This window comes from Falco rusticolus, chromosome 3 (assembly GCF_015220075.1).
Source record: "Falco rusticolus isolate bFalRus1 chromosome 3, bFalRus1.pri, whole genome shotgun sequence".
In the NCBI taxonomy this organism is placed as follows: Eukaryota; Metazoa; Chordata; class Aves; order Falconiformes; family Falconidae; genus Falco; species Falco rusticolus.
The window spans coordinates 115,695,931-115,722,763 of record NC_051189.1 but is presented as its reverse complement, the minus strand read 5'-3'; the positions used below and the strand labels follow the sequence as shown (position 1 = coordinate 115,722,763).

At 49.3% G+C, this 26,833-nt stretch overlaps 3 protein-coding genes across 6 annotated transcripts; all 3 read right to left on the bottom strand.

Annotated features, from left to right (window-relative positions):
• Positions 1-54: 54 nt before the first annotated feature.
• HMGCL (3-hydroxy-3-methylglutaryl-CoA lyase) lies at positions 55-4,813 on the bottom strand. Of its 2 annotated transcripts, none has more exons than XM_037380120.1 (9): positions 4,696-4,813; positions 4,329-4,415; positions 4,035-4,142; positions 3,538-3,633; positions 2,972-3,120; positions 2,287-2,350; positions 1,751-1,939; positions 1,499-1,624; positions 55-1,104 (listed from the first exon to the last, which is right to left on the bottom strand). In XM_037380120.1, exons 1-9 carry the CDS (start codon positions 4,744-4,746, stop codon positions 1,003-1,005), a joined length of 972 nt encoding a protein of 323 aa, XP_037236017.1. In that variant the 5' UTR covers positions 4,747-4,813; the 3' UTR covers positions 55-1,002. The 2 variants fall into 2 exon arrangements, with proteins under 2 accessions (XP_037236017.1, XP_037236019.1); XM_037380122.1 differs by lacking the exon at positions 4,696-4,813 and adding an exon at positions 4,495-4,557.
• Positions 4,814-6,295: 1,482 nt separating this feature from the next.
• On the bottom strand, positions 6,296-11,866 carry FUCA1 (alpha-L-fucosidase 1). Its single transcript, XM_037380116.1, has 8 exons — positions 11,205-11,866; positions 10,267-10,401; positions 9,906-10,043; positions 9,129-9,234; positions 8,512-8,712; positions 8,108-8,298; positions 7,208-7,307; positions 6,296-6,545 (listed from the first exon to the last, which is right to left on the bottom strand). Exons 1-8 carry the CDS (start codon positions 11,609-11,611, stop codon positions 6,405-6,407), a joined length of 1,419 nt encoding a protein of 472 aa, XP_037236013.1. The 5' UTR covers positions 11,612-11,866; the 3' UTR covers positions 6,296-6,404.
• A 990-nt stretch (positions 11,867-12,856) lies between these two features.
• On the bottom strand, positions 12,857-26,598 carry CNR2 (cannabinoid receptor 2). 3 transcript variants are annotated; one of them, XM_037381320.1, is made up of 2 exons: positions 19,862-26,598; positions 12,857-15,539 (listed from the first exon to the last, which is right to left on the bottom strand). In XM_037381320.1, the coding sequence occupies exon 2, from the start codon at positions 14,912-14,914 to the stop codon at positions 13,865-13,867; it is 1,050 nt and encodes a 349-aa protein (XP_037237217.1). In that variant the 5' UTR covers positions 14,915-15,539; positions 19,862-26,598; the 3' UTR covers positions 12,857-13,864. The 3 variants fall into 3 exon arrangements, with proteins under 3 accessions (XP_037237217.1, XP_037237220.1, XP_037237219.1); XM_037381323.1 differs by having other exon boundaries at positions 12,857-14,981; XM_037381322.1 differs by lacking the exon at positions 19,862-26,598 and having other exon boundaries at positions 12,857-14,981; positions 15,316-15,405.
• Positions 26,599-26,833: the final 235 nt, after the last annotated feature.

Below are 26,833 nucleotides of genomic sequence, written 5' to 3'. Positions count from 1 at the left end.
GGCGGCCACTGAGCGCCCGCCGCAACCCGCCCGTTTATTCACCGATTCCCGGCGCATTCCAACGTTACGATTTATTTAATCATTCCAGCGTTACGGTTTATTGAATCGTTCCAGCTGATGGAAGAAGAGGTGCAGCCCTGTCGACAGCACGCTGGGACCGGCGGCGCAAGGCGCAGCTACACACCAGGGCCAGCCCCGGGGCGGACAAGGTTCCTGCAGTCTCACGCATAAACTATTAAATAAATTCTTGCAAAAAATAAAAGATTGGGGGACAGACTTCCCTAGGGCCTGTCTAGGTGAGGAGGACACGCTCAGGGGACGGGTGTGCGCATTGAGCAGCGGTTGAGGAGGCACTTGGAACCAAACCGGCAGCAAAAGCCCTTTAACTGGTTTAGTTAAACCAAATTTTGAGTAGTTTAGACTATTAAATAATGTGTTTCTTACCCCTAGTATTTAGAAGTATCTTACAACAGATACAGTCCTTTATTACAATCCCTAAACGCTAAGACAGACGGCCCCAGGCTGCCCCTAACACTTGAATTACAAAGGGGAGCCTTTTGATTTCAGTCCTAACGTTTGTAGCAAGGAGGGAGAAGGGAAGAACAGTCGCCCCTGACCGGGACAAGTGCTCTATACCTGGAAAAAACTGTGGTTTATCTTTTGCTGGTAGTTTATAGCAACAAACCCTCAAAGCAGAAGTTCCCAGACAGTGTTCTGAGCTGGCAGCGCAGACCGCAGCTCTCTGTGAGAAGACAAGCGTTGCAGCCACTACTTCTCCCTCAGCCCATCCACGTCCTCCCTTCTTTAAGGCAAATGGCTAACGTCTTCAAGGTTGAATAGTGTATTCTTGTTTTTTCCATTTCTTCATAAATTCTGGTGGATTATGCATTTCCTCCCAAGCACTGAGCCTAGATGGAGCAGTGAAGATCAGAGGCAGCAGAACAGAGGGGAAACCCTGCCAGCTTGCTTTCTTCTCAATCCGAGGAGAAACTCGATGTGGTATCACAGTCTGCAAGATGCCTGGGACACTTTGGAATTGGTTCGTCTGTTGAGAGCATTGCAAATATACGTGCCCGTGTCCATCAGCTTCTGTAGATCCACACCCTTCACGGGAAGAAAGATAGGACACGCCGTGGTACTGGTTCTGCCACATAAAGCTGCCCACTAACAACTGGCATTGCTGGGAGACAGGCAGGGGGTGAGGAAGCCTTTAAAGGGTACTTTAACGAGGCCCTCAGCGCCTGCCGCTCACTCACGTGATTCTGACAGCCAGTGTCAAATCGCAGGGTGCTGAGCAAGGGAGAGGAGGAAATGTCACAGCGGGTAGGGGTGGGATTGGGGTGGCAAGACAAGGCCCCCAGGCACAGCCAGAGCGATCCCCCAGCTGTACCCACTATGCTGGGGCTCCCTGGGCCAAATTCTGAACCCCTGCTGAAGCCCAGACAGAGCCATTGTGCGAGAGGCTCGGCTGCCACAGGCAAAGGCTGCTCGCACTTACCGTGTGGATCCCCAGGCCGTTCAGCATGTACACCAAGTCCTCCGTAGCAACGTTTCCTGATGCTCCCTGGGCATAGGGGCAGCCTCCAAGGCCAGCGACGGAAGCATCAACCACGCTCACACCCATCTGCAAACAAAACCACTATCAGCACGCTCCTCTTAAAGGTCAAACCACAGTCCTGTGCCTTAAATCCACAAGCAAGCACAAGAAGACCCCAAGGAACGATGCTATACTTCAAAGCAAAGATCCTACCTGAAGCGCTACCAAGATGTTGGCAAGAGCTTGCCCGTAGGTATCATGGCAGTGAACGGCAAGAGCCCCAACTGGCACCTCTTTCATCACAGCTGTCAGCATCTCCTTCATGCTCCCTGGGGTCCCAATGCCAATGGTGTCACCGAGGGAAATCTCATAGCATCCCATCGAGTACATCTTCTTTGAGACCTGTCCAAAAGCCAAGATGCTTACTGCAAAGGCAGCTTGGTCATTCCCTTCCCCAGAGCTGGACACAGAAGCAGTGTGTGTTTGCCTGGAGCACAACAGCCATGGGTACAGCAGCCAGGAGATTTCTCTGGGATCAAAAATCGCCAGGTCCCCTGAATTTCTGTCCATTTCAGCTAGACTCAGTCTTCCCTCTGTGTAGTGGCAGCTAGCTGTAAGCTTCCCCAGTCTTCCCTCAGTCTTCGGTTCAATAGTTTGACACATCCTCCAGTTCCCAGTGCCCAATTCATATCCAGAAAAGCAAGTTAGAAACCTCTGAGAAATTCTGGTTGTTTTTACAACGAACTCACCTCCGCAACTTTAGCTGCGGAAATCTTCCCTTCATAGGGACATCCAAGGACACAGGAAACGTACCTATAGTTAAAATAAAATATGTTCTTTTAGCTAGAGAACTAAACTGAGATTATACTGGGCAAATTAGTCAGGAGTTGTGCTACATCTCACATGCTCTATACAATGGAAGAATTAATTTCCTATTCTAAAAATCAGTCCAGTGGACAAAGCTTACATAATTAACTATTCAACAATTACTTTTTCCAAGGACATGAAAAATTTGCCAAGACAAGGGTACAAAGGCCTGCTGGGTTTGTGAATCTACACACTTCCATGAGGAATGTCTGCCAAGAAGCTAAGATCAGTTTGGATCCTTTGGTAAAGCTGAAGACAGAATAATTACATGGAGGGTGAACCCATCTGGAAGAGTGTAAACTGCCACGAGTGGCACAGGCTTTGCACCAAGCCAGCGCGTGAAACCACGTTAGCGGTGGTGTTTCCAAATTAATGCTTCTCAGCGCATTGAGCTCACGCTTGCTTGCACCCATCCAGATAAAGACACACCCTCCAAAAAAAAAGGTAAAGTTGAAAAGAAATCCCACTCCTCAGTGTTGCACAGGCTGGACTCCAAAGAGAAACTCAAGCGGTCACATTTGCCCACACAACCTGCTTGGTGGAAAGTTCGCAGCAGGAACTTCTTACCCCCGGACAGGAATGCTGGCTGCTTTCGCTGCGGTCATCACTTCATCGAACCTCTCCAAACTCTCCTCTATGGAACAGTTTATGTTCTTCTTAGTGAAGAGCTCAGATGCTGCTCCAAAGATCGACACTTCTTTGGCGCCTGCTGCCACCTGCCAATAGAAAGCATAAATTAAAGTGAGGCGATTTCTCTTGCAAGGGGAATGACAAGCACAACCATAACTACAGTTCTCTCATTTTATAAAGAAAATTTTTCCCCGGTTCTTCCCCAAATAGCCCAATCCTTTCCTCATTTCGTTCTACAGCAAAAATGTGATGACACATCCAAGTCTGTCTTCAAAAGAAGTGCAAAGTTACAGATGCAGCAGTAAAGCTACATCTGCTGGATGTAGTCAGGAGAGCTGTAGGACAGACAGATAAGACTGAAAGCATCACTGTCAATTAAAAGAGTTACTTTTTTTTTAATAGTAGAAAACTTATCAAGATTTTTCTATTATAAACAACAGGTTTCTATCTTCCCAGTAAAATGATCCCTTGTAAAGAACAATTTAGGTGCTGCCATCTCTTACCGCTGCCTGAAATCCTTTCAGATTGGGGGTCAGCACAGGATAACTAATACCAGGCAACTTATTAATCCCTTGCATGACTTCAGTATGGTCAGCCATCTGCAAAGTAAACCAGGAAAGGTTCCTAAGCATGACAATGTCCACTTCTGCAAATTACAAAGCATTTTTAAAAAATGTCTTGTAAAAACGGGAACATAAATATTCAGGAATAAGAGAAATGGGCCCTTGAAAAGCAAACAGCAGTGCAACCTGTGAAGGATCATAGTTCAGTCACGCGGCGCCACCATGCACACAAGCAGCTGTTTATATTTCAGCATACATTTGCTCTTTCCCAGGGTCCAAAGGGAAGGTCTGGGACACTGCAGTCTTTGCTGTTTCTTGTCCAGTTCTGAGCCACAGTAACAAGGATTTTGGAGCAAGCAGCACCTTTTTCCATGGATTGCCATCTACAATTAGCCGTTTTTACAACATCCAGCTGCAGATCCCATCTGAACACTAACCTGAGGAACCCACTTGGGGGAAACAAAGCTGGTGGCCTCTATAACCTGAAGCCCCGTCTCTGCCAGCATGTTGATTAAATTGATTTTCACCGGTGTGGGCACAATATTCTAAGAAGAAGAAGATGAAAAACGACCTTAAGTTCTTACTTCCACAATAAACTTCCCGCCCCCCCGCAAAACCCCTCAGCTTCCAGCATCAAAAAGCGGTATTTTTGCAAAGCACGCAGCGGTGCGGGTGGGACACCGGGGGTCAGGGAAGCCGGGGGGCTGCGGGGGGCCCCGGCCCGCCCGTACCTTCTCGTTCTGCAGCCCGTCGCGCGGCCCCACCTCCACCACCTTCACACGCCTCGGGAAGGCTCCGGCCGCTGCCGCGGCGCTGACCTGGGGGGCAGAGGGACAGCGTCAGCCCGGCCCCGCGCCCCCCGGCCGGCCTCGCGCCCCCCGGCCCAGCCCCGCTCACCGGCCGCAGCGAGCCGGCCCAGCGCGGCAGCAGCCGCCGCGCCGCCATGTCCGCTCCGCCCGCCCCACGTGACTCGGAGGGGGCGTGGCTCGTCGGTCACATGACCGCCGCGCTCCCCACGTGGAGCCGGGAGCCCCGCTGCGGCCCGGGGCCTCCGTCCCTTCGGTGCCCGGCAGGGAGCGGCAGGGCCGCAGCTCGTACCTGTCCCCGCGAGCCGTCCCGCGGCAGCGCTGCGGTGGCGCACTGCGGCATCTTCCCCCCCGGCGCCGGCTCTGCGCGGCCCTGGGCGCCCCGCTCACTTATACCGGGGGATTTGTGCTGGCGCGGGCTGCTGAGCAAACACGGCGTGTTTGGTTTGGACGGGCCCTCTGCCCGCACCAGAGCTCACCGGCGTGATGCGGCCGGGAGGCAAAAAGGCCATCGCTCTGTTGTCCCTTCCTCCCCCCTCTCCGTGTCGTAATGGCATCGTCACCAAGCACAGGGGTGATGCTCCTGTGAGTAAGCCGCTCCAGTTCTCCAAAGTCCACGCAGATTCATTGGGACAAAATCATTATTTGTCAATTGAGTAACAGCTCCTACAGCACCGGCTCAGCACATGTCCCAGCCCTGGATCTTCGCTCATGCTGAACGCTAAGCTGGCTGGCAAACTTGCTCGTTGTACAGGAACAAAATCAAGCTTGTCTGCAATGTTGTGGGGCCTTCACAACAACAGTGCCTCAGACACACACGCCATTATGAGGAGTTTCATCGTTAACAGTACATATTGTTCAAGCCTTTTTAGGGAAGTTCAGCATCAGCTCAGGACATTCGCTGCAACAGTGGAGTCGGAGGTTCAACTCACAACGGTGGCTTCTCTGTTAAACTCCCGTAAAAACATAAAACTCTTCTGCTTATAGCTAAACTCATGTAAAAACATAACCTCTTCTGCTTATAGCAGTCTGCATCAGAATATAAATAAAAGTTTGTTAATGGATGTGCATTACATTATGATTTTATATAGCTGATTTCTTCTAGACCTCTTCAAACAACAAGCTTCCATTACTTTACTCGCCAAGGAAGCATGTGATCGTAACTGTTATCAATCAATACCAAAGTAATACAACGCTTCTTATCAAGGACTTGTTTTTATGCAAGTACATCATAGGCAGGAACCCACGATGGCACTTTGGTTGGTCTTCAGTAGAACATGCCCATTGCATCCAAGGCTTTGTGATTCCACATGCAAGAGTATCACCTTGGCTATCAGAATAAATGTAATTAAGCCAGGGAAGTGGCAGGGCCTGCTCCTACTGGGAGGCGCGGCCCCCGCTGCGGTGCCTAGCTTAGCTCACCAGCAATGGCAACATGTGTGTGAACATGGACACAGCTCCTGCCACTCCGTATCCTGTGAGCTGCTCTAACAGTCCAAATCCTCTCACCATTAACGTCGGCATCTCCTCCTTGGCAGCCACGCATCCTCCTGGCAGCTTCATACACTAGCACCTAGGTGCCACGTGGCCTGGCCTGACACCCCAAAGTAGGTCCTCTTCACTGCCCCATCCCAACCCTGTTCAGTCTCCCACCAACAATGAGGTCACCACCAATAATCACAGCAGTGAAGCTGCAATATCCACCATGAAGCCAAGCTTTACATCAAAAAACCTTCCTGTTCCAAGTGTAGATGTTTGGCTCATGGGCTGTCACATCCCAGCAGAACACTGCAAAGGATGTCCCTACTTCCCACTGCTGAGTGGAGAGGTCAGTGCTTTGCTGTCAAACAAGATCCACTGATACACAGATTGCTCTACAGGCAACAGGGATCAGAAGATTCTCTTAAGAGAAAAACATTTATTCAACAATAAATGAAAAATCCTCTTAGATTCAATTTAAAAGAAAGGCAGAGGGAGATTGCTGCTTTTATCCCGCGGCTGTTACTTCACACCCTCAAGCTTGACAGTCCAGCCAGACTGAGGGGGCAGAGGAGATGGAAGCATGTAGGGCAAAGTTATGAGCAGTCCTTTACCTGAGGACTTCTGCCACTTCAGAGTCCCTGCAAAACCCAACATCGTCACCTGCAGAGGAGGCCAGGGGAAATGCTCAGTTGCAGCTTACATGGGTATTTCCCATTTGAACACCCAAAACACATCTGCAGTCCCCATACAGCATTTCCCACGCATTCAAAGCAGTCCCACACATTTCCACCCATCACTCAGTGCACATGCGGGATGTTTTGGGGTCAAACATTTGACTGTAGTTTGTTGTTTGTTTTTGGTTTTTTTACAGAGAAGACTTTACCTCTGTTTGTTTAGAGCAAAGGGCACTCCAGCATTTGCGTCACGATGACATTTACAATTAGTGGGTCAGTGTACCTGATTTGAATTTGAGATGCAATGCCAGTGATCCCTTCTATGTGTCAGGCTTGTTATTTACTTCACCCCCCTGTGTCACCAAGATCAAAAACTCCAGGGGAGAAGTGTCTCTACGTCAGACTGTGAGTCTGTCCTGGCAAGTCCTACCCAATGTTCTGTGTTAACAGTGAGCTAAAGCTTGGAGAATAACCTGGGAGGCTGCAAGGATCTGGAGGGAGGCCAGAGCGCCCCAGAACGAGAAGTACAGGATGAAAACTTCCACACTCTCCCCAGTTTCCACGTGAAGTCAGGCTGGACCTTCCCAGCCCACATGTGCCCAAAATGGGCTCTCAGAGTGCATTATGGTTTTTTTCCAAGTTCCTTACTTGTGTGGCTGGGGATGGAACAGGCGAGGACAGCTCCAAAACATTGTCCTGAGGCCAGATCAGAAAGATGGCATAGACAACTGGTCCCTTAGAAGTGTACCTAAGAGAGCAAAAGTTCAGCAAGGTGAAGAGCCCCATACCAGAGAGAACCAGACATAAGCTTGACCCTTTCAGACGACATAACACCAGCTTGCCTACTGTCACCTCACAGGGTTACCTACTTTACCCTCATTCCAAAATCTGTCACTTTGGACCCACCGCTCAGCCAGTCAGAGCTGGCTGATGAAACCCAAACAAAGTCCATGCATGCTTCCTAAAAGTAAGTGCCATTTGCCGATCTGTTCTTGCCTCAGCTTGTGGCCAACAGAGCGGATACGCTGCCTTATCCTGAGCATTGCTCCGCATTTCTAGACTGAACACACTTGGGCATGCTTGAGGAAAAGAAAATAACTCCGTTTTGTAGCAGTTTGTGGCTCTTGACTCGCTATGCCCTCCTCAGACAGTAACAGTTGGGTAACAGTGATTAGTACTATTATATAACAGCTTAAAACCAAATATCGCTACATTTACAAACTGTATGTGTTTAGATAAACTACATTTGTGCAATTTAAATAGTCCTGACAGCAGCAGCACGGAAATTTTTTTAATGGAAGAGTTGGTGCTCTTCCAAGTCAAGCAAGACAAATGAAGCCCTAATTTTTATTCTCTTCTTTCAAGCAAGGCATTCCTTAGATAACCCCCTGGGGCAGTAACCGAGCACTCCAGTTGCAGGATACTACCTAAACACCATCTGCACCTGATGGCAACACTTCAGAGTGCAGCAAATTTAAGAATAAATAAGAAAGAAATGTTAGCTCTGAAAGTCTCAGCCCAGGTGGTACTGAGCAACAGAGTCCTTACCAGACCGTGTCTGTGCTGTTCTCCATCTGTACTCTCCATGGCTTTGATTCATAAATTGCCTCCCCATTAGTGTCCAGCCACCTCCCAAGGGCCAGAAGTCTTTCTTGGAAGATGGGAACGATCACTCCTTCTTTTGTAGGCCCCACATTGAGAAGGTAGTTGCCTCCAAAACTCACAGTCTGCACTAGCTCCTGTGACAGATAAACCAAGGTAACAAGTTGAATTATCTCCTCTTCTGACAACGAAGAAACCTGAGGAGGGCTTTGTCCTCATCGACTGCTCCTTTAACTCCAGCCTGACTGTACGAAACACACGACAGCTCCTTTGGCAAGTAGAAGGATGAAGGAAACCCCTAATTCTCAGTAATTCCCCCACACCTGTTATTTTAATTTCAGATTTCTTACCTCAATGATACTTGCTTCATCCATTAACTCAGCAACGTTCATGTTGCTTCGATAGCCCCAGGAAAGCTTGTCAATGGAGGAGCACATCTCCCACTTGTGAGCTAGCAGGGTCCTGGGCTGGTATTTGTCAGCGCAATTGTAGTAGCCTCCATGATGGCAAGAGCAGTTATTACACCAACGATCATTAACAACAACAATGTCCTGGAAAAAGAAACTCAGCTCAGTATGGAGAATGTTTTGTCTTGGACTTTTCAGCTTGCATTCATCCCTTGTAAATTAGCAAAGGCATCTAAGTTAGGAGGTAAGCACCTGAAACCCTCTATGTAATCAACGGAAAGAGAGAGAGGATCCTCCAGAGAAGGCTGAATCCCTCTCTGGGAGAACCTCTCTCTGTTCACTCAGGTACAAGTTGAGGCAACAAGGTTCCTGGCCTCTGAGCCTCTCACAAGTCTTCGCATAGGAGCACAGTGTAGGCTGCTTATTTTTTGTGAAAGAGTAAAATACATTCGGCATCTGTCAAGCAGGTTTCTGATTTGATCACATTCGTATCTCACTGCTGCCACAGCTTCCATACCCATAAAATGCTGGTGGCGATGAGGAATAGCTGAAAGCAATACCTTGACAGGACTATCGTTATAAAGCCAGGCAAGGAAAGAGGTAGAATTCCAGTAGGACTCCGGAGCTTCCCAGTCTCCATCCGACCAAATCAAATCTGGTTTATATCTAACAAAGAGATTAATGTTATTTCAAAATGGCATATTTTCTCCTTACCACTGGAAGGAAGCACTGTGTTTCTTGTTTCTGGAGTCTAGCTTCACTTCCTCTTTGTATTGCCTGACACTGCCAGGAGGTTTACGCTATCACTTTCTGCCTCAGACAAAGTTTTAAGTGAGGTTCTTGCAGCAGCAAAGAAAACGTGTTGATCACAGCTCAAGAGAGGATGCAATTATTCCGAAACCCAGAAGTCTGCATCTCAAAGGCAATTAGGAGACACGTTCTTGACCTGGGACAACAGCCATGTGTGTCCAAGCCTCATGTTTTTGTCAAGAAGGGGAAGCAAGGAAAGGATGTAAATTCACAGTGAGATTGCTCTTCACTGGTACTAAATACTAAGCAGCTTGCTCCACTTTCAAAGCCACCCTGCACAAAGGCAGTATTAAAGGGAATTGCTCCTGCATGGAAAATTTGTCCCTACCTTGTTCTAAAAATTAGACTGCCTACAGGACAAATGTGAATGACTTTTCTAATTACTGCAGATCATTACCCGTAAGTAAAAAGATTTGCCTTGGCGAAAAGTAACATGTCACCTCTCTTCCCTGCATCCATGTTGCATCTTTCTCTACAGTAGTAAAAGCAGGAAATGTTCTTGGTTCCTAACTGGTTGCAGCTCTTACTTTAAGACAAGATCGTAAAGTTCTGGCATGGTCTTCTTTAAAACAAAGTTCTGGGTCTTGAAGCCACTTTCTTTGTCAGCTAGATAGAGTGGATTGAACCACTCTAACAGAGAGTGATACAGGCCATAGCGTATGTTGCTGAAAGACAGAAAACACAGAGGAAAGAGTTAGGCTGGCAGTAGGGAATAAGAACCAGTGGCAGATTAGATTATTGGCATTATTACTGCACACAAGATTTCATGACTTTGCAAGCACTACTTTTTCCATATTAAACTTATCGTTTTCCACTGTTTGTCAAGAACAGCCAGAAGAATTCAGTGCACACAGGTGAAAGGGACAGCACTGTTTGGCAGCAACATACCTCTCCTTGAGGGCTTGTCCCAGCTCCCCTACAAGATCTCGGTGGGGCCCAGTATCCAGAGAATTCCAGTTCCAGGACACAGGTGACCCCCAGTTGGTAAAGCCTTCATGATGCTTTGTGGTCAGTACCACATACCTGAGGGGAAAAAAAGTACTCTGTCACGATGACAATGGAACTGCCTAAGATACTCCCCAGCCTCACTGGCAAACCCAGTCACCAAAAAGCAAGGGACTGAATAACCATGCTGTGAGGAGCCCTCTCTCATTACCCTTTAAATTTAGAGGCAACTACAATAATAATGGAGGTTTTTAATGGAATTTAATGCATGAAAAGAATGAACAGTAGAGACTTGGGAAGTAGCAAGACCTGTCATCTCCTCAGCACTCTGGGCATGACCCCTCAGGGATCTCCCGCACTGCTCAGGGACCCCCCCCCAGTCCCTCAAGGATCACCAGACTTGGCCCTTCCATCATCACAGGCCCCCTGTATCCTCTTGGGAACCCTGGCACAGCCCCCCCATCCTCTCCAGACCTTTCTATCCCCTCAGGGACCCCCAGACATGGCTCCCCCATCTGGTTGGTGATCAGGGACACCCATCCCCGCACAGATCCCCAGAGGTAACTCCCCCATCCCCTCAGGGACCCCTGGGCATGGCCCTCATCCCCTCAGGGACCCCCCGTCCCCTCAGGGACCCCAGACCCACCCCTCATCCCCTCAGGGACCCTCCGTCCCCTCAGGGACCTCAGCCCCATCCCTCATCCCCTCAGGGCCCCAGACCCATCCCTCATCCCCTCAGGGACCCTCCATCCCCTCAGGGACCCTCCATGCCCTCAGGGACCCCAGACCCATCCCTCATCCCATCAGGGACCCTCCATGCCCTCAGGGACCCCAGACCCACCCCTCATCCCCTCGGGGACCCCAACCACCCCAGCCAGCACCTGGCACCAGCCCGCTGGAAGAGCTGGGCCCACTCACGGGGCTGGAAGTCGTGGGCAGTGAAGTGAGGCGCGAAGTCCGCGTAGGTGGTGTCGGGCGGGTACCGGCGCCGCACGAAGCCCTCGTAGTCCGCGCGGTGCTCGCCCTGCCAGTGCCACCAGAACCACTCGGAGCCCCAGGCCGGGACGGAGAACACCCCCCAGTGCACAAACACCCCCACCTTGGCCTGGTCGAACCAGGCCGGCAGCGGCCTCGCGTCCAGGCTGGCCCAGTCCGGGCGGTAGCGCGGCACGGCCGCCGCCGGCCCCAGCGCCGCCGCCAGCCACAGCAGCCCGCCCGCCGCCATGCTGCCGCCTGACGTCACACGGCCGCCGCCATGGCTACCGAGGCCGCTGCGAGGCGCCGCCATGGCTGCCGGGAGAACCCGGTTCGAGGCTGCGGTCCGCCTAGCAGCGGGGCTGGCGTCCCTCTTCCTCCCCCCTTCCCTCCCTGCCAGCCCGGCCCTGCCCAGCTAAGGCCGCCTGTGTGCCTCTTTCTGTGGTCTGAGCCTCGGTGTTCATCCCAGCAGAGAGCCCTTGGGGTCAGCCCCATGGCAGAGCAGCCTCCATGGAAACCCTCTGGCCCTCCTGTGCAGCCAGGTCTGACGGTCTCTGAGGGGCTGAGGGGTGGGTCTGGGGGTCCCTGAGGGAGCAGAGGGTCCCCGAGGGGATGAGGGGTGGGTCTGGGGGTCCCTGAGGGGACAGAGGGTCCCTGAGGGGATGAGGGGTACGTCTGGAGTCCCTGAGGTGATGGAGGGCCCCTGAGAGGGTGAGGGATGGGTCTGGGGCTCCCTGAGGGGATGGAGGGTCCCGGAGGGGATGAGGGGTGGGTCTGGGGTCCCTGAGGGGACGGGGGGTCCCTGAGGGGATGAGGGGTGGGTCTGGGGTCCCTGAGGGCATGGAGGGTCCCTGAGGGGATGGAGGGTCCCTGAGGGGATGAGGGCCATGCCCAGGGGTCCCTGAGGGGATGGGGGAGTTACCTCTGGGGATCTGTGCGGGGATGGGTGTCCCTGATCACCAACCAGATGGGGGAGCCATGTCTGGGGGTCCCTGAGGGGATAGAAAGGTCTGGAGAGGATGGGGGGGCTGTGCCAGGGTTCCCAAGAGGATGCAGGGGGCCTGTGATGATGGAAGGGCCAAGTCTGGTGATCCTTGAGGGACTGGGGGGGGGGGGTCCCTGAGCAGTGCGGGAGATCCCTGAGGGGTCATGCCCAGAGTGCTGAGGAGATGACAGGTCTTGCTACTTCCCAAGTCTCTACTGTTCATTCTTTTCATGCATTAAATTCCATTAAAAACCTCCATTATTGTTGTAGTTGCCTCTACAGGCATGTAAGGGTCAGATGCATTCCCTGGGGAAACAGGGCAGAGTCCAAGGGCCTCGTGGCCATGCCCTGGGCCAGGCTCATCCGCTCCGGAGCCCTGCTGCTCACCCAGATGCTGGTGAGGGGCCCTGTCCCGTTCTGCTCTCCTTGCAGGTTTTGCAGCTAAAGGCGCTGCTTTTGTGCAATTTGCAAAAAAGTCTATTGAGTTCCTCATGCTCGGAGCATCTGCCCAGCTTGGACTTAAGCTTATTGCCTGAAGGAGTTTGTGCCCCAGTGGTTAATGGAAGAAAAGGCTAAAAAATGGCTTTGTTTAATCACAATAACATCCAACAAATGCTTGTGTGGCACAGGTTAGCTTTCTGTAAATTTGCGGAAAAAAAAACATGCTTCATGCAGGTTCCTGTCCGCCTCGGAATCCTAAACTATGGCAGAGTCCATAAACGAGAGTGAGACCATTTCACTTTTCCATAAAGAATTAACCACTAAAATGAACACAATTCTAAGTGCCGTGAGACGCAATTAACCAGGACCATCTGCAAGCAAATCCAGAGAAACCATGTGCACGTTTCCCAGCAAAGGCTGAGGTGCCTCCTGCTGCTGCCGGTCCTGCTCCTGCATGATGCAGCAAGGCATTCACTGCCAGCGGGAGCTTGTCACGATTTGATGTTGTTCTCTGCCACCTTTGCCAGGACCTGAAGACCTTTTGTCACTGTGCTGCTAATACATAACACCCTGGGATGGCATTCAAGTGTGGTATAAATAGATGTACCTCTGCTATGTACCGATGTGCTATTAGCACTTTGCTGACGGTGCTTGCACAATTATGCCCGTGCCTGATTAAGGGGTTTAGAGAGAGTTATGTGATACCTGGGGATTTCTAGAGAACCTGAAGGTCTGTGGAGTGTTTTACTTGAGGTTAGCTATATTGTGTGGAGTGTAAGGAAAACACCACTGAATGTAAGAAAAACGGATTAGGAGGTTACTTGTGGACAGGTGGGAGGCCAGGCAGGAGGAGTTGTCATAAAATATTAGGATTTGCTGTTCTGGGGTATGGTGTTTTCCGCTGCCTCATGGCTGGCACACTGACATGGCACCAGTATCTCTGCAACTTGGGGACCAGCCGCCTGTGTAAGTCTGCACACTTTATGTCCCAGTGTCTAAGAATAACATCAGCAGGAACTGGCTCCATGACAGGCATCAGATCTCTCATCTCCCAGGATCTCCACATGAAGAGAAAAGAAAAAGAAAAGTAATCCAGACAGTTTCTGCCAGCCTGAGTGCAGGCTTTCCAGGGCTGCCTCCCTACGTTACATGTGTGTCCTCACAGACAGTCTCTATCACGGAGGACTTGTGGGTGCTCTCTGCTTCTGGGCTTTCCTCAGAGGCCTTCAACTGCCTCCTGAACTGAGAAAAGACTCTCCTCAGGGAGGAATATAGCTCCTTGCTCCGCAGGGCATAAATAATGGGGTTCACCATGGAATTGAGCAGGCAGAGGGTGCTGCAGAACGCAAACACTTTGCGCAGGTGATTGCTCAGACTGGCGAAGATGCTGTAGATCATGAGAACAAGGACTGGAGACCAGCACAGCACGAGGACAGTCAGCACTATGACAAGGGTCCTGGCCAGCATGACATCCATCCTCATCCTGGTGTTTTGCTTTCCTGCCTGCGCTTGGTGCTTCTCCATGTAGGCTACATGCTGGCGAGCCCTCCATAGCACATGTGCGTAGGCATAGATGATGCACCCCAGCAGGACCATGATGAAGCAGATCCAGCTCGACAGATAGTTGTCATCCACAAACGGGAACAGCTTGGAGCAGGTTGAATTGAGTGTGCAGCAGTTCCAGCCCAGGAGAGGCAGGGAAGCAATGGCTGCACATGTCACCCAGAGCACCCCCAGGGCTATCCACGCTCTCTTCCTGGTCATGAGGAGCTTGTATTCGGAGGGCCGGGTAATGCAGATGTAACGGTCCAGGGCTGTCAGCAACAAGCTGCTCAGGGAGGCAGAGAAGGATGTGTTCACCCCTCCCAGCTGCAGCAGGAACATTTCTTTAGAGAAATCAGTTTCATTAAAGACATGGAAGTTAACAAAACTGCAGACGAAGATGATGCTGGCCAGGATGTCAGCCAAGGCCAGGCTGCTGATAAAGAGGTAGGAAGGCTTTCTTCTGGTCCCGGGGGAGGAGAAGATCAAGTACAGCACCAGAGAGTTCTCAGAAATGCACAGTGTCCCAAAGAGGCCACACAGCGTGGCAATGCTTATCTTCTGCGCTTGTGTGCTGAGGACCATGAAGCACTCCATAGTGTTCACACTGCATTTGGAGGTGTTTTCGTGACTCTTACAAATATCCATTGTAATTAACGGGAGCTAGGAGCTTGCAGAGGGCCTTTCTGCTTCCTTCTGTGCTTCTTCAGATGCTCTGAAAAAGACCACGGTGAATAGGACTTAGAGGAGCACAAGGAATAAATTGAACCCACTCAGACACACGCCTCCCTTTAGAGGGAGGCTAGTGAAAGGCAAATAGCCCCGGGAGACCTACTTTCAGGTCCACAGCCCAAATGCTGGAGCCAGATTCCACCCTTTCCCAGCAGAGATCCAGGCTTTGTCCCACCGGTGACTTAGCTGAGACCTGTTTGTCACAGCCTATGGGTACCACATCCGTAGTCCCTACCACGTCTCTCTTGGGCTGTTTCCTCACCACAAGAGGGAAGCAGCAACGCTGAGAATTGTACGAGTCCTGGGCCAGCTCTTACCAATCCTCCAAGATGCACTGCTCAGGGCTAGCAGCGATGGAAGGGACTGTGGATGGTGACACTGTGCCGTGGCTGGAAACAGGCCCTGGAGAACAGCCTGTCCGAGTGAGGCTGCCCCAGGAGATGGCTAGGATGGAGGACGAGGGATATTGCACTGCCAGGGACTCGGTGCAGTTCATCTGGGAGCACAAAGTGCACTTTGAAGCATTTACTCTTCACCAAAGCTGTTTGAACACATAAAATGACAAGACTGTTATATTTAAGCTTGCCTGATGCAGTTTTGTAAAGCTCAGCCTCATCAAAGTTGCGTTTCTCCTCACATAATCCCTGTGTTATGAATCAGTCAGTCCCATGGTCAGAGTGATTAAAAATTGTGTTTAACATCAATATTAGAGTGCAGGTTGGACAATTGGACATAAAAATGCAGACATACAGGAGTTAGACCACCTGAATCTAAGAGCCCTGGTCCATGCTCAGGATTGGGTCAATTCTATCAATACTTTTAGCTTCAGCAGAGATGTGATAGAGGGAAGTACTTTATTTTCCCTAGGCAGATGTTGAACTGCTTGGTGCACTCTGTGGCAGCAAAGTTGTGTTTTTCCTTTACACTTCTGCAGCTTAATGCATTTAAATCCCTTCATCTTCATTACCCTGATGAGCTTGTCCTTCAGATGTTATTATTCTCTCATTCTGGCTCTTGATTGCATCCGTGCTTTAAACCAAATGTACTTTCACTGAGGGCTCAGTTGCGTTGTGTTGCCTCATGTAACAGTGGGAACAAGGTCATCTTGGACCAGATTACAGAGAGCAGATGAAGGGGTGGTTGTCGGATACACTAAAGCTGCCTTATTAGCCAAGGGATGCTGTGTCCCTGCTGCCATGTGCTGACAGGTTGTACTGCCCTGCTGCACAAGCCCATGGGACAGGACTCCCCTTCCCAAAAGCATCCACCTGGCGTCAAGTATCCAGGATCCCACATCCAGGCAATGGGACCATGAATTCCCACTGCTTGAGGAAATCACTCAGCTGACAGCCTTCCCTTTTCCCCAAAACAAACAAGTCACCGTCCCTCCCTCCCCTCAGGTCTCTTTTGAAAGAGGAAATGTCCAAAGAGTGCAAGCCACAGCAGACAGGACGCGTGACAGCTACAGCTACCTGGGGAGCAGAGCAAGTGCCCAGGCAGTGCAGGGGCTGAGCTGCTGCACTGCTGGGCTCCAGGCACATGTAGCCGACCATCTGCAGTTTCTCTGTTTTTTGAAATTCAGCAAAAGCAATGGCTGTTTTTAGAGGGAACAATAGCCAGCAGTGACCAACATGCTAGAAGCCTCTGTCTGCAACACCTTAGCAGTGGCACGTGTTTTATATTTGTCTTTGTTACTTCTTTCCTCACCGATTCCCACAGCCCCTGACACTTATCATTATTTTGGTGTTTTGCAGTAGTTGCAAAACACACCTGAGCACTTGAGGTGTTGCCCAGGAGGTCATGGAGAAGAGCCTGAGCCCCACGCTTTGCTCCTGCCTGCCCATTAGGCATTTGGTGCATATCATGGCCAGAGCAGTTCAACCCTGATTCGGATTTCGTGGCATATCACACTGGAGGAGTCCTGGACTTTGGGCTGCAATGTGGCTCAGCATTGCAGCAATCCTCTCTCCTCTTACATCAGGCTCTGGCGTGGGGTAATCACGCAGGGCCGGAGGTGTTGCACTTTAATCTCAGTGCTCTTGTTTCCTGCAGCTCTTCACAGAAACACTACAAGGGCAGCAGTAATTACTAACTGCTGTTATTAAATCTAACAACATTTTCTCCCTCCAGAGAGAGATGGATTTAATGGACAGGTGGACTTGGATGTATCTCAGGGCTCACCAGGGGCCACCAGGGCAGCAACTGCCTCCTTGAGTATCCGAACCTCCCCAGCCAAAACTCCAGTATCCAAACCAAGACATCTCTTAATTAAGCAGACTCCAGTATCACCTTGACATCTGTTAATTGCAGCCAGTATTCCCAGGACCATCTTAAATTTCAGTATCTGCAGCTGTACAATGTCTAAGAAACATACTTAGGAGCTTAGGCAGTGTCCTGAACACTAGGCAAGAGACTGAAGGCCAGCAAAATACTATCCCTCATGTTTTGTTTCTTGGGGAGAAAATTTGGTTGTAATGGCAAAATAACTCCAGCACTGACTGTTCTGGTACAGCTCTCTCCATTAAGCTGACATGATTCAGATAAGCCCTCAGGTTCGAAATACTGTGCTGGGCTCATAGCAGTCAGCCAGCCCAGACCTTCTTTTCCCGTATCTGTTGTGTCTCAGGCTGAATGTCAAGGACAAATCTCTTTGCAGTTTTGACTGAGTGCCCCCAAAATTTCCTGTCAGCTCCTGAGTCTGTGAGAGAAAGGATGGGGCTTTGCTCCAGCACAAGATTTCTTCGTAGGCTCCAGAGCATGAAAACAGGGCCAAAAAGCGTGAAGACAGGGCGAAAAGCCCCTCTCCTTGCACTGCCTGTCCCACGCCCCCCCCTTTTTTTTTCTTTTGGCCATAAGGCTGCTTTTTCCTGCCCAAGGGACATTTTCCTCTTGTCAGATGGGCTCCTGGATTCAACCATTTGTTTGTTCACGCCTCCTGCTTCCTGCAGGCTTCAGCTCCTGGGAAACAAGCCAGCCCATATCTGGATCCCGGGGGAGAGCTGATCTGTGGCATCCTCCATGGGGCAAGTACCACTTCCAGGGTGAAGCCCCCTTCTGAGGGGCAGCATCTCCACCTCCCTGGGAATTACAGCCCTGGGCATGGCTGTGCATCTCCACCACAACCAGCCCAACAAGGCCAGAGAGTCCCTGCCTGATGGGCTGACATTTCAGCTCAGCAAGAAAGCATGAAGCAGCTTCTCACCCTCCTTTAGAGCTGGAGGGGCTATGGCACAGAAAAACTGATCCTGTGGAAGCCACAGGAGCCAGGCGGGGATTTCCTGGGCCTCTGCACAGGCTTAACTCTCCTCCCAGCACAGCAAAATGTCTCCAGCCAGCAGGATCTCCCAGGGTGGGGAATATTCTGCCAAAATAAAGCAATGGAAACCTCATCTCTTGCAATGAAGACCTCATCTCTTGCAATGGAGAACCCCCCCCAGACAGCGCCAATAACAATAGCAGAGCCCCAGGAGGCAGCAAATGGAGGCAACACTGAACGAACAAGAAGCCCAGCTGTTAGGAACAAAATGCAGGTAAGACGTTTGGGAATGCAGTATATTTCTGATACATCCTCACTGATTGCAAAGTCTGCCCAGAAGCCGCAGAGAAACCTTCCTCTCGTTAAATCTGCTTGGGAACCCACTCACTTCAGCCTAATAACTCCACTGGCACTGGTAGAAATTAAATCTACAAGCAAAAAAGTCCTTTTCCATTCCAGTGGATTGCTGTGATTGATTTCAGCTGATTGATTTCAGCTGTCAGACCTACACTGACTTGCATGCAGCAGCACCGTTTCTGATATTACTTGGGATGGTTTCTGCATTTACAGAGACATCTCAGAATCCTTGTGATTAATAAGTTAACATACAGGTTGCTTAGATAATGTAAAATTAAATTTTCCTGCTGCAATCAGACAGTGCAACGTGCCTCCAGCACTCTGAAAGTGCTGTGGCCTTGAATATTTCATATCCAGAATTTCTGAGAGATTTCACCTTTACAAGAAAATAAAATGTCTTAAGTGATCACCTAATATGAATACACAAAGTGATTTATGCAAAAATTGTCATTAATCCTTGGACATTTCATTTGCTGAGAAAGCAAAATATCTTTTGCTTTACAAATATTTTAGTTTGTATATGATTTCTTGTTTTAGTTGCAGAAGTTTTCCCATTATTTTGGAAACAACTGTTCATCCTGGGTTTTCTCTCTGACCATATTAAATAATGCCGAGTGGAGTTACCTCCCTGATGCAAGAACTGTGTGGCATAAGTGGCATGCTGAAGATGATATGCTTTATTTCTTTTCAGAGTCCTGTTTTTGTCCATGTGTGACTGCTTGGGATCACAGCATTTGAAGCACAGGGTGGGGTGAGTGCAAAGCAGCACTGTGAATGCCCATTCAGGTACAAAGCATGGCGAAACAGAGCTTCTCTCACTCCACCAAAAGCACCACGCACGCAGTCATAATAAACACTGGCTCGTGCAGAACGTTCAGCCTGAGAAACTCAGTATCACACTCATCTTTGCAAGACATTTGGTAATACCTCTGATATATCCAATGTTAATATTTCCTAAAATCAGCTGTAAAGAGTTAGTCTGCAGTCTGCTATTCAAACACTTACCTTTCGTGTTCTTGTTAAGCAAGCATTAATCCTAAAAAGCAATTTTCCCACCCTTAGCTAGACATTGCATTGCAGTTTATCATGAATAACAGCGTGGAACTCCCCGTGCAGTGGGGTCTCCCCAGACTGCCTGCATGCATGTCAGCACTGTGGTACTTGTGTCAGCACTCAAAGGCACGATGTGTTTTACTGAAAGAAAAAGGATCCTTGGCTGCAGGATCAGTTAGCAAACACAAACCACTCACCTCCTCTCGCTCGTGTTGTAGGCTGGGGATGCTTGGGGACTTCTCATCCCTCCAGCTCTCAGGGTAGTTGGTGCAGCTGCAGACAGTGACTGCTTCCTTCTCACATCACTTTTGGTTTCAGCTGGGTTTCTTGTACCATTCTGGTTTATTCCCCTGGGCTGAAAATCCATCAGTGCAAATCCTTCTTCTGGTTTCTTGTTCTCTTTTGCATTCTTTCAGTGAATGTGTGTCAGGTTTTCTTTCCTTCCCTTCCCAACTTCCCCTCTGGGTCTTGTGTTCTGCTTCTGACTGCCAGTACCACATCTCACAACCACCCTAACCCTCCACCTTGCTGAAATAATTTGCTCATTTCCTCTGATCCCTCCATGTACCTGCGGTGTTTGAGGTACGAGACGTTCAGGGTCTTTTCCTGATTTCTCTGGGGAAGTGGAAGAGGAGGGGAAGGAAAAGAGCTAGAAGCTGGACATGGAAAAATCTGGATATACATAGCTGTGTGCAGGTCTAAGGGCAAGCTCAGAAATCTGCCGTCTGCTTGCCAGCCCCATTAGCAGCAAGAACCCCTGCTCGTTGTGCTCCTGAAAGTAGGCAAGCCACTTCTTTGTACACAAAGGTGCTGTGCTAATGCTGGAAGAGTAGGTGATTTTCCTTCTGCAAGTGGAAGAGGAAGGAAATGGCTTAAGGTCTTAAATTACACAATCACACCCCTGTGGTCATGGTGGACCCAGAGCTGCAGAGGCTGAGGTCTCTGCTCTACCTGCTCTCAGCTATCCTTCCTCACAGGTAACCACTTCCCCTCAGCTTGGCAGCAGCAGCCTGTAGCTGGTTATTTGCAGGTTGTGCTGTTGCTGCTGGAAAGCAGGGACAGCTTCTGGGTGACACCAGAGCACCTGTTTGCCTGTTACTCCAGGCTCCATGTCAATGGGTAGAGCCAAGCTGGCCCAAAATCCCAAAGGAATTAGCCACGTTATAATTGGGTAAAGACCATGCAACCTGTAGTGGGGAGCATATGCTGCACTGGCTGCAAAGGGAAGACCGTGCTCCTTAGGCCCCGGGTACAACCTGCCCTGCCATCCTACAGAGCGGCTGGGACCTTCTGCAGCCCCGTCCACCTGTCTTCTCCCAAGCAGGAGCTCAACCTTCCCTCCTGCTTAGGTCCCAGTTCCCACCATTCGGTGGCTCCTTGATGGCTTTGAATAGCAGCTACATCTGCTGCTCTCCAAATCTTTCCTTCACGTATTTCCCCTCTACCATTTGTGGCCCAGGAGTTTCCCTGCAGCTGCTGGCGCTCAGCTGTGCCCCTGTGTTCAGCAAGGCTCGGCTGCCCTCTCCAGGGGAGCGTACAGCACTCATGGGGACATCGGCCTGCGAGTGCTTAGGAAAGCGGTAGAATTGAGAACCCAGCGCTTCCTCTTGGCCCCTGGCCAGGAAAACGGGGTTCCCCAGCGCACCCGGGTGCTCAGGCACGGCTGTGACTGGGGAACGATCTGACCCTTTCGATGTTGCTCAGGGCTGGGCGGTTTTGAAAGCCCCTCTCTGGATCTCATGTGTGGAAACCAAAACAAAGATGAAAGGCATCACAGAGTATTCTATAAGCAAAAGAGGCAGGTTATCAGCAGTCTAACATTAAAGATATTATTAAAAATAACAGCTTCCATTTCAGTTCCCATGAACTGTCAAATTTTCCTTTGCTAGACCAAATATGAGACTGTAAAAAGCAGTAAACCCCAGAAAGATACTTTATACTATTCCCTGCTCTGTCACAGCTTCACACCTAGCAGGATCCTGTGAAATACAGACCCAAGTTTCCCCTATCTGGAAAGAGAGCTGTTCTATCAAAGGAGTGCGTGTTGTAAGAAAAAAAACAACATTACTACTGCAGCATAACTATAAACGTGTAATTTTATTTCTGGACTCTCTTTTATAGCAAAAATTGTCCTGCCAGATAAAAGAAAACCATTAAAGGCTGACTTTAATGTAAGTGCTATTTGTTCCCCTCTAGCTTGGATTTTTTTCCCTTAGCATCAGCTGCAGCTAACACAACTGTTCATAGCCCTGCTTTGGAAAAACCCCTGTACCCAGGGTCAACATCTGAGATTAACAGTCAGCTCCATGTTCCCACAAAGGTTGTGTTCTGCTTTTGTCTTTTTGCCTGCTAGCCCTGAGCAGAAGTACAGTCTGCTGTACTTCATAACTACTGGGAACTAAAGGAGCACCATCACTGAAAGAGAGCTTTAAGAGCTGGCCAGGTGGGCTTTAAATGGCCTGTCTCACAGCTGGGTGGAGTTGCCTGCATTCCGTGCACCTGATTTTACGGTATTTAAGCCAGAACCATAATTAGGTACAAATAAACTGGAAGGAAGTAGGTAGGAAGTGATGTTGGTTTTTGCTGAGCTCTTCAGAACAGTATTAGCAGCAGTTTGTATTTCTTGTTTTGCTGTCATTAGCTGTACCAGAGCTTTCGAAGTGTGTGAGGCTGAGCAGAACTGGCAAGTAGAGGAGGTGACCCTGGAAGGGATGCTTTCCTGCAGGCCTTGTGCAGGTACTAGCTCTGGCTGTGGAGGCAGCTGGCTGGTAGGCACCACATCTTACTGGGGTGTGGGATGGGCTGGGGCTGCGTCTAGGTGAGCTGCTAGCTCTGGTGCTGAGCGTGCTGGTGGGAAAACTCAACAAAAAGCTGCGCAGGCAATGGGAAAAAGGGCTCATGAGCTTGGTTTTGCTCAGTAGTAGTGTCTTTGTCTCCAGAGCAGCAGAGAACAATCCCTGGGGCTGCTGTTAGGAAGTGTTGATGAGGCACTTAGTCACCAGCACTTGCAGAAAGTGTGGCTTGCCTTGTATTTCTCTTTGGTGTTTGTTGGGGTTGAAGTTGAAAACTGAGTGGCCCAGATGGGGCTGAGGGTGGAGGCATTGCTCATGTTGATAAGGATGAATCAGAGAGCTAATTGTGACTTTATACCTCACTCGTAGAGGAAGTACTCGGAAAAAAACAGACATGCTGTCCGGTATAGCATAGCTCATGAAGCAAAGCAGGGCTTGTCTTATCAATTTGCCCTCTGCCCCTGAAAGGCTGTGCCTGTGTCCTGGGCAAGCTGTCCTGCTGGAGAACCACCTCTGCTTGCTCCTGTGTAGTGAGGTGTGTTGAGGGTGGAAATGTTTTTCCTGCTGCTAGGATATGAACCAGGCATATTGATTTAAATGGGCTGAAGGTTACTGCAGGCTTTTGTGACTCGGTGCTGGTGTGGATTTGCACACAGAACTGCTGAGAAAAACCTACAGCGTGTGACTAGGAGTCATCCCTGGATGTGCTTTTATTTACGAAGTTCCAGCATCAGCTGCAATGAAGCTGCCTCAGTAAAAGCCCTTTAAACTCCCCTGCGCCATAAGGCTCGGGGCTTGGGTAACAGCTCTTCAGTGAGCTGTGCGTCTGTCCATGCTGTTTTCACTCTTGGTGCTGAGTTTGTTGTGTTCTGTGTATATGTATATATACAAATCTGCATGCTGCCATCATGCAAAGGAGGTGTGTTCTTGGGAGACACTCCTGAGCGTGTAACCAGTTTCAGCAGTGCAGAGGAGACTTGGTAGACATTGGATTAATTTGTATCTACTGCTTATATAGCAACTATCTTTAGATATCCTGCTTCTTTATTTAACAACAAACTTATAAGGAGCTTTAAGAAATTAAAGTACATAGTTTTATTGTGTTGCTGGGGTGCTTGCCTTGTACTTCTCTATTTCCTTTGGAGAAATTTAAATATCCACCTAGTTCCTGTAGATCACTGCTATAGATTTCCTGAGCTTTATTTGATTGAGAAACAGGGGTCTTCTGCCAAACAGAATAATAAATGATATTCTAAATGTTACTGTATACTTAATACTTTTGTGTAGATTTCTAAAAAAATACAAACTCAGCACATTTCCTACATGAGGAAAACTTAGATTGTTACCCTGTTTGGTTAATGTTTGGCTCAGAAATGTCCAACTAGTTTCAAGCATGTCATGGGACTCTTAGTAACCCCAAGGCGTTTACTTTGTATGGCTCTAAAAACCATACACCACAGGAAGCTTGTCACCTGTGGAATAAAACAGGGGCAATGGTTTGCTATTGACTTGGCAAATGATTCATCTGTGCTGCTTATTTCCTGCAGCATCCATCAGTGGGTAGTTCCACTGAAATGCTCTGGCGTGAATATGTGCATGGTTAGATCCATCTCGATCACAGCTGGAAGCATTTCTGTTTGGGGCTAATGAAGCTCTGGGGGCTGTCTTCACTGGAGCTTCTGTGCAAATTGCTAGTTGTTGCAATGCCAGCGCAGATGGAACTGCTTCCCTGGGCTGGTATTAACATTTGCTGTGAGAGGGAGTGGAGATACTGAGGGAAAAATAATAGTGGCTAGGGAAAACCTTGATGTTGTCACTGTGGCAGCAGTGGTGGAGGGCTGATAGGAGGATTTGAGCAATGTAGATCCTACTGAAGAAACTGGCTCCCTGGGAACATGAGGAAAGTCGGTAGTTACTGCAATCTGCCTGGGATTACCTGAAGGAAGCAGAATAATCCAGACTGAGCAGACACTTTCACAATAGAAGAACCACCACGTATAATAGGTTGTAGGAACACATAACAAAGGTGTAGTGGAGCTGAGGTCACTGAGTCTGTGTTGCCATGTGGCAGCACACAGCAAAGTCAGGCGTAGAGGTACTGCCCTGTTCAAGCAGCATGTTTGAGGTCACTACCTCTTGGAACTTGTCTTTAGCAGATGGAGGGCTGCATGGCATCAGTGGCGGGCATGAGCTGCTCTTGGAGGCAGCTCTCATCTTGTTGCAGCTTAGTCAGTCTGCCCATGAGTTACTGAGGTGAATGTAGCACCATAGGCTTTGGAACAAGAAGTCTTGTGTTGAGGCCATTGAAGAAAAGAAAGGGGCTTTAAAAATCATTATTTGAGGGAGTTAAGTAGCTTCTCTTGAAGGGATCTCAGAACCTGATGATAAGGGATCAAGACCAAACCCTGGGACCGAGTCTGTACTGTGTCTCCAGGACATGGCAGGCATTTGAGAGCTTCTGTACGTGTTAGGGATACTGTAGCTCTGGGAATCTCTTTCTTCCACTGCAGGAGAGGAAACCTGCCCAAGGTTTTAGCAACTGAACTGTGAAGGATGGGTAGCTTTTTCTTTACTTGCAAGCTGGGCATTGTGGTGTCTTGGATATTCTGGACTGCCTGCTCTTTTGATCTTAAAAAGTACCCTTTGCATTCCTGCTTGAACTCTGACACAATTTACTGTAGTATTCAACTGGCTTCCTGGTGTGTTTCAGTCGAACAGTTTCTGCACAAGTACAGGATTGCTTTATCACTGACATTTCCTGCTCCCTTCTGGCTAAATGTGTCAGCCTGACCCTAAAACTAATTCTGAAAGACAAGATGTTTTTTGAAATAGCTAAAAGATAGCGAGGGAAAACTGCCAGACCTTGTGTCATCCTTGATCTCAACTGAAAAGTACATGGCTGTTCTGCTCCCCAGACAAGAGAGCACATTTGCAGCCAGTAAAATGCTATTTCTAAATCTTAGTGACATGTCCTGACTTAAAAAATTGTCTCACCTCTGTGTGTAGATGTTTTTAAGCAGACATAAAGACACTAAAGATAGAATCAAAGCAAAAGTTTGCTGATTTGCATTATAGGAGAGCTGTTTGAGATAATCAGTGGAATTTCAAGGCTGAAGTGTTTGGTTACAGCAGATACTGCTGCCTTCTAAATGAAAGCTCCTAAAAGGATCTTAGCCGTAACACTGTGCCAAGAAATACAGAGCAAAGGGAGGAAAACAAATTAATCTCAGCTTTGTTTGTGAAACATACAATAAGGAACATGAACAAAGGTCTGGGTTTGGTTATGTCAGTACATCTTGTACATTAAAACAGATCATGTATTTTTTTTCAGTAACACTGCATAATGAAATACAAACTTCTTAAAGATGCAGCTTTTCTTTGGAGTACTTATCGCTGTCCTGTTATTGCCTGAAGACCCCATGATGGGTCAAAGCCCTGTAATACTAGCTGCTGGTCGGTAAGAACCCAGCTCTTTTTAAAAATGGTTTACAGATCAAGGAGGAAAGCGTAATTCTGCTCTGAATGTTCATGCATTGCTTTTAAGTGTTTCCTCCCCCGTCCTGGTGTTTAAACTGAGTTAGTTGTTTTCTATTTTGTGGTTTTGTCCTTAATGCCGTGTACAGTGCTTGACTGGCCCCTCCGTGGTGGGCAGGGAGCTCTCGAATGTACAGGTTTATGCGTATGTAATTTTCATTCAGCCTGTACATGGTAAAGGCTAAATCTCGTGGGCTTCGGTGTAAACGAACCCTTGAGGAAAAATTTAGAATATGTGGCTCTCCACACAAACAGCAGCCGGCGCCGGGGGCTCTGCTTTGGCACCCCTTCACTCAAACAGCAGTTCAAGCCTGTGGAAGCTTTTTCCCTTCACGCATTTCCCTACGTTTTGACATTAAAAATATTTCTGAATTATTTTTAATTACTTACATTTGAAAAAATCGATTAAATAAATGGAGGTGCGGGCCTGAGGCACCCCAGCCGCTCCCTGTGGCGATGTGGAAGCTGAGGGGATGTCTGCGGGGCTGGGCTTTGCTCTTTGTGCGCTGTTCAGACCCTCTTCCAGCCGGAGCGATGGAAGGGGAATTTTTGTTCGTTATTTTACCTCTAAAGCACCAGGCGGCCCCTCACCTTTTGTTGCTCTAGCTCCCGAGCGACGGGGAGAGGGGGGGCGCTGGCCCGGGGCCCTCAGGCTGCTGCCGCCTCGCTCCCGAGCTGCTCCGCGCTGAGGCGATTCAAACGGCAGCCTCGCCCGCCCGCCCGCCGCGGCCAGTCTGCCCCGGGCCCGCCCGGCAACAGGCGGGGCTTGGCTCCCATTGGCGGAGGGAGTAGGCAGCGCGCTCCTATTGGCTATAGCGGGGTGGCCTGGGCAAGGGGGGAGGA

Coding starts and splice junctions, on each gene's coding strand:
- HMGCL (XM_037380120.1), bottom strand. CDS start 4,746: ATGCCGCAGTGCGCCACCGCAGCGCTGCCGCGGGACGGCTCGCGGGGA. Junction 1,940..2,286: donor CCGCAGCTAAAGTTGCGGAG/GTGAGTTCGTTG, acceptor GCTTTTGGACAG/GTCTCAAAGAAGATGTACTC. Junction 1,105..1,498: donor ACGGCCTGGGGATCCACACG/GTAAGTGCGAGC, acceptor CTTCCCGTGAAG/GGTGTGGATCTACAGAAGCT.
- FUCA1 (XM_037380116.1), bottom strand. CDS start 11,611: ATGGCGGCGCCTCGCAGCGGCCTCGGTAGCCATGGCGGCGGCCGTGTG. Junction 8,299..8,511: donor ATGAAGCAAGTATCATTGAG/GTAAGAAATCTG, acceptor TATCTGTCACAG/GAGCTAGTGCAGACTGTGAG. Junction 7,308..8,107: donor AACAGCACAGACACGGTCTG/GTAAGGACTCTG, acceptor TTGCTCTCTTAG/GTACACTTCTAAGGGACCAG.
- CNR2 (XM_037381320.1), bottom strand. CDS start 14,914: ATGGATATTTGTAAGAGTCACGAAAACACCTCCAAATGCAGTGTGAAC.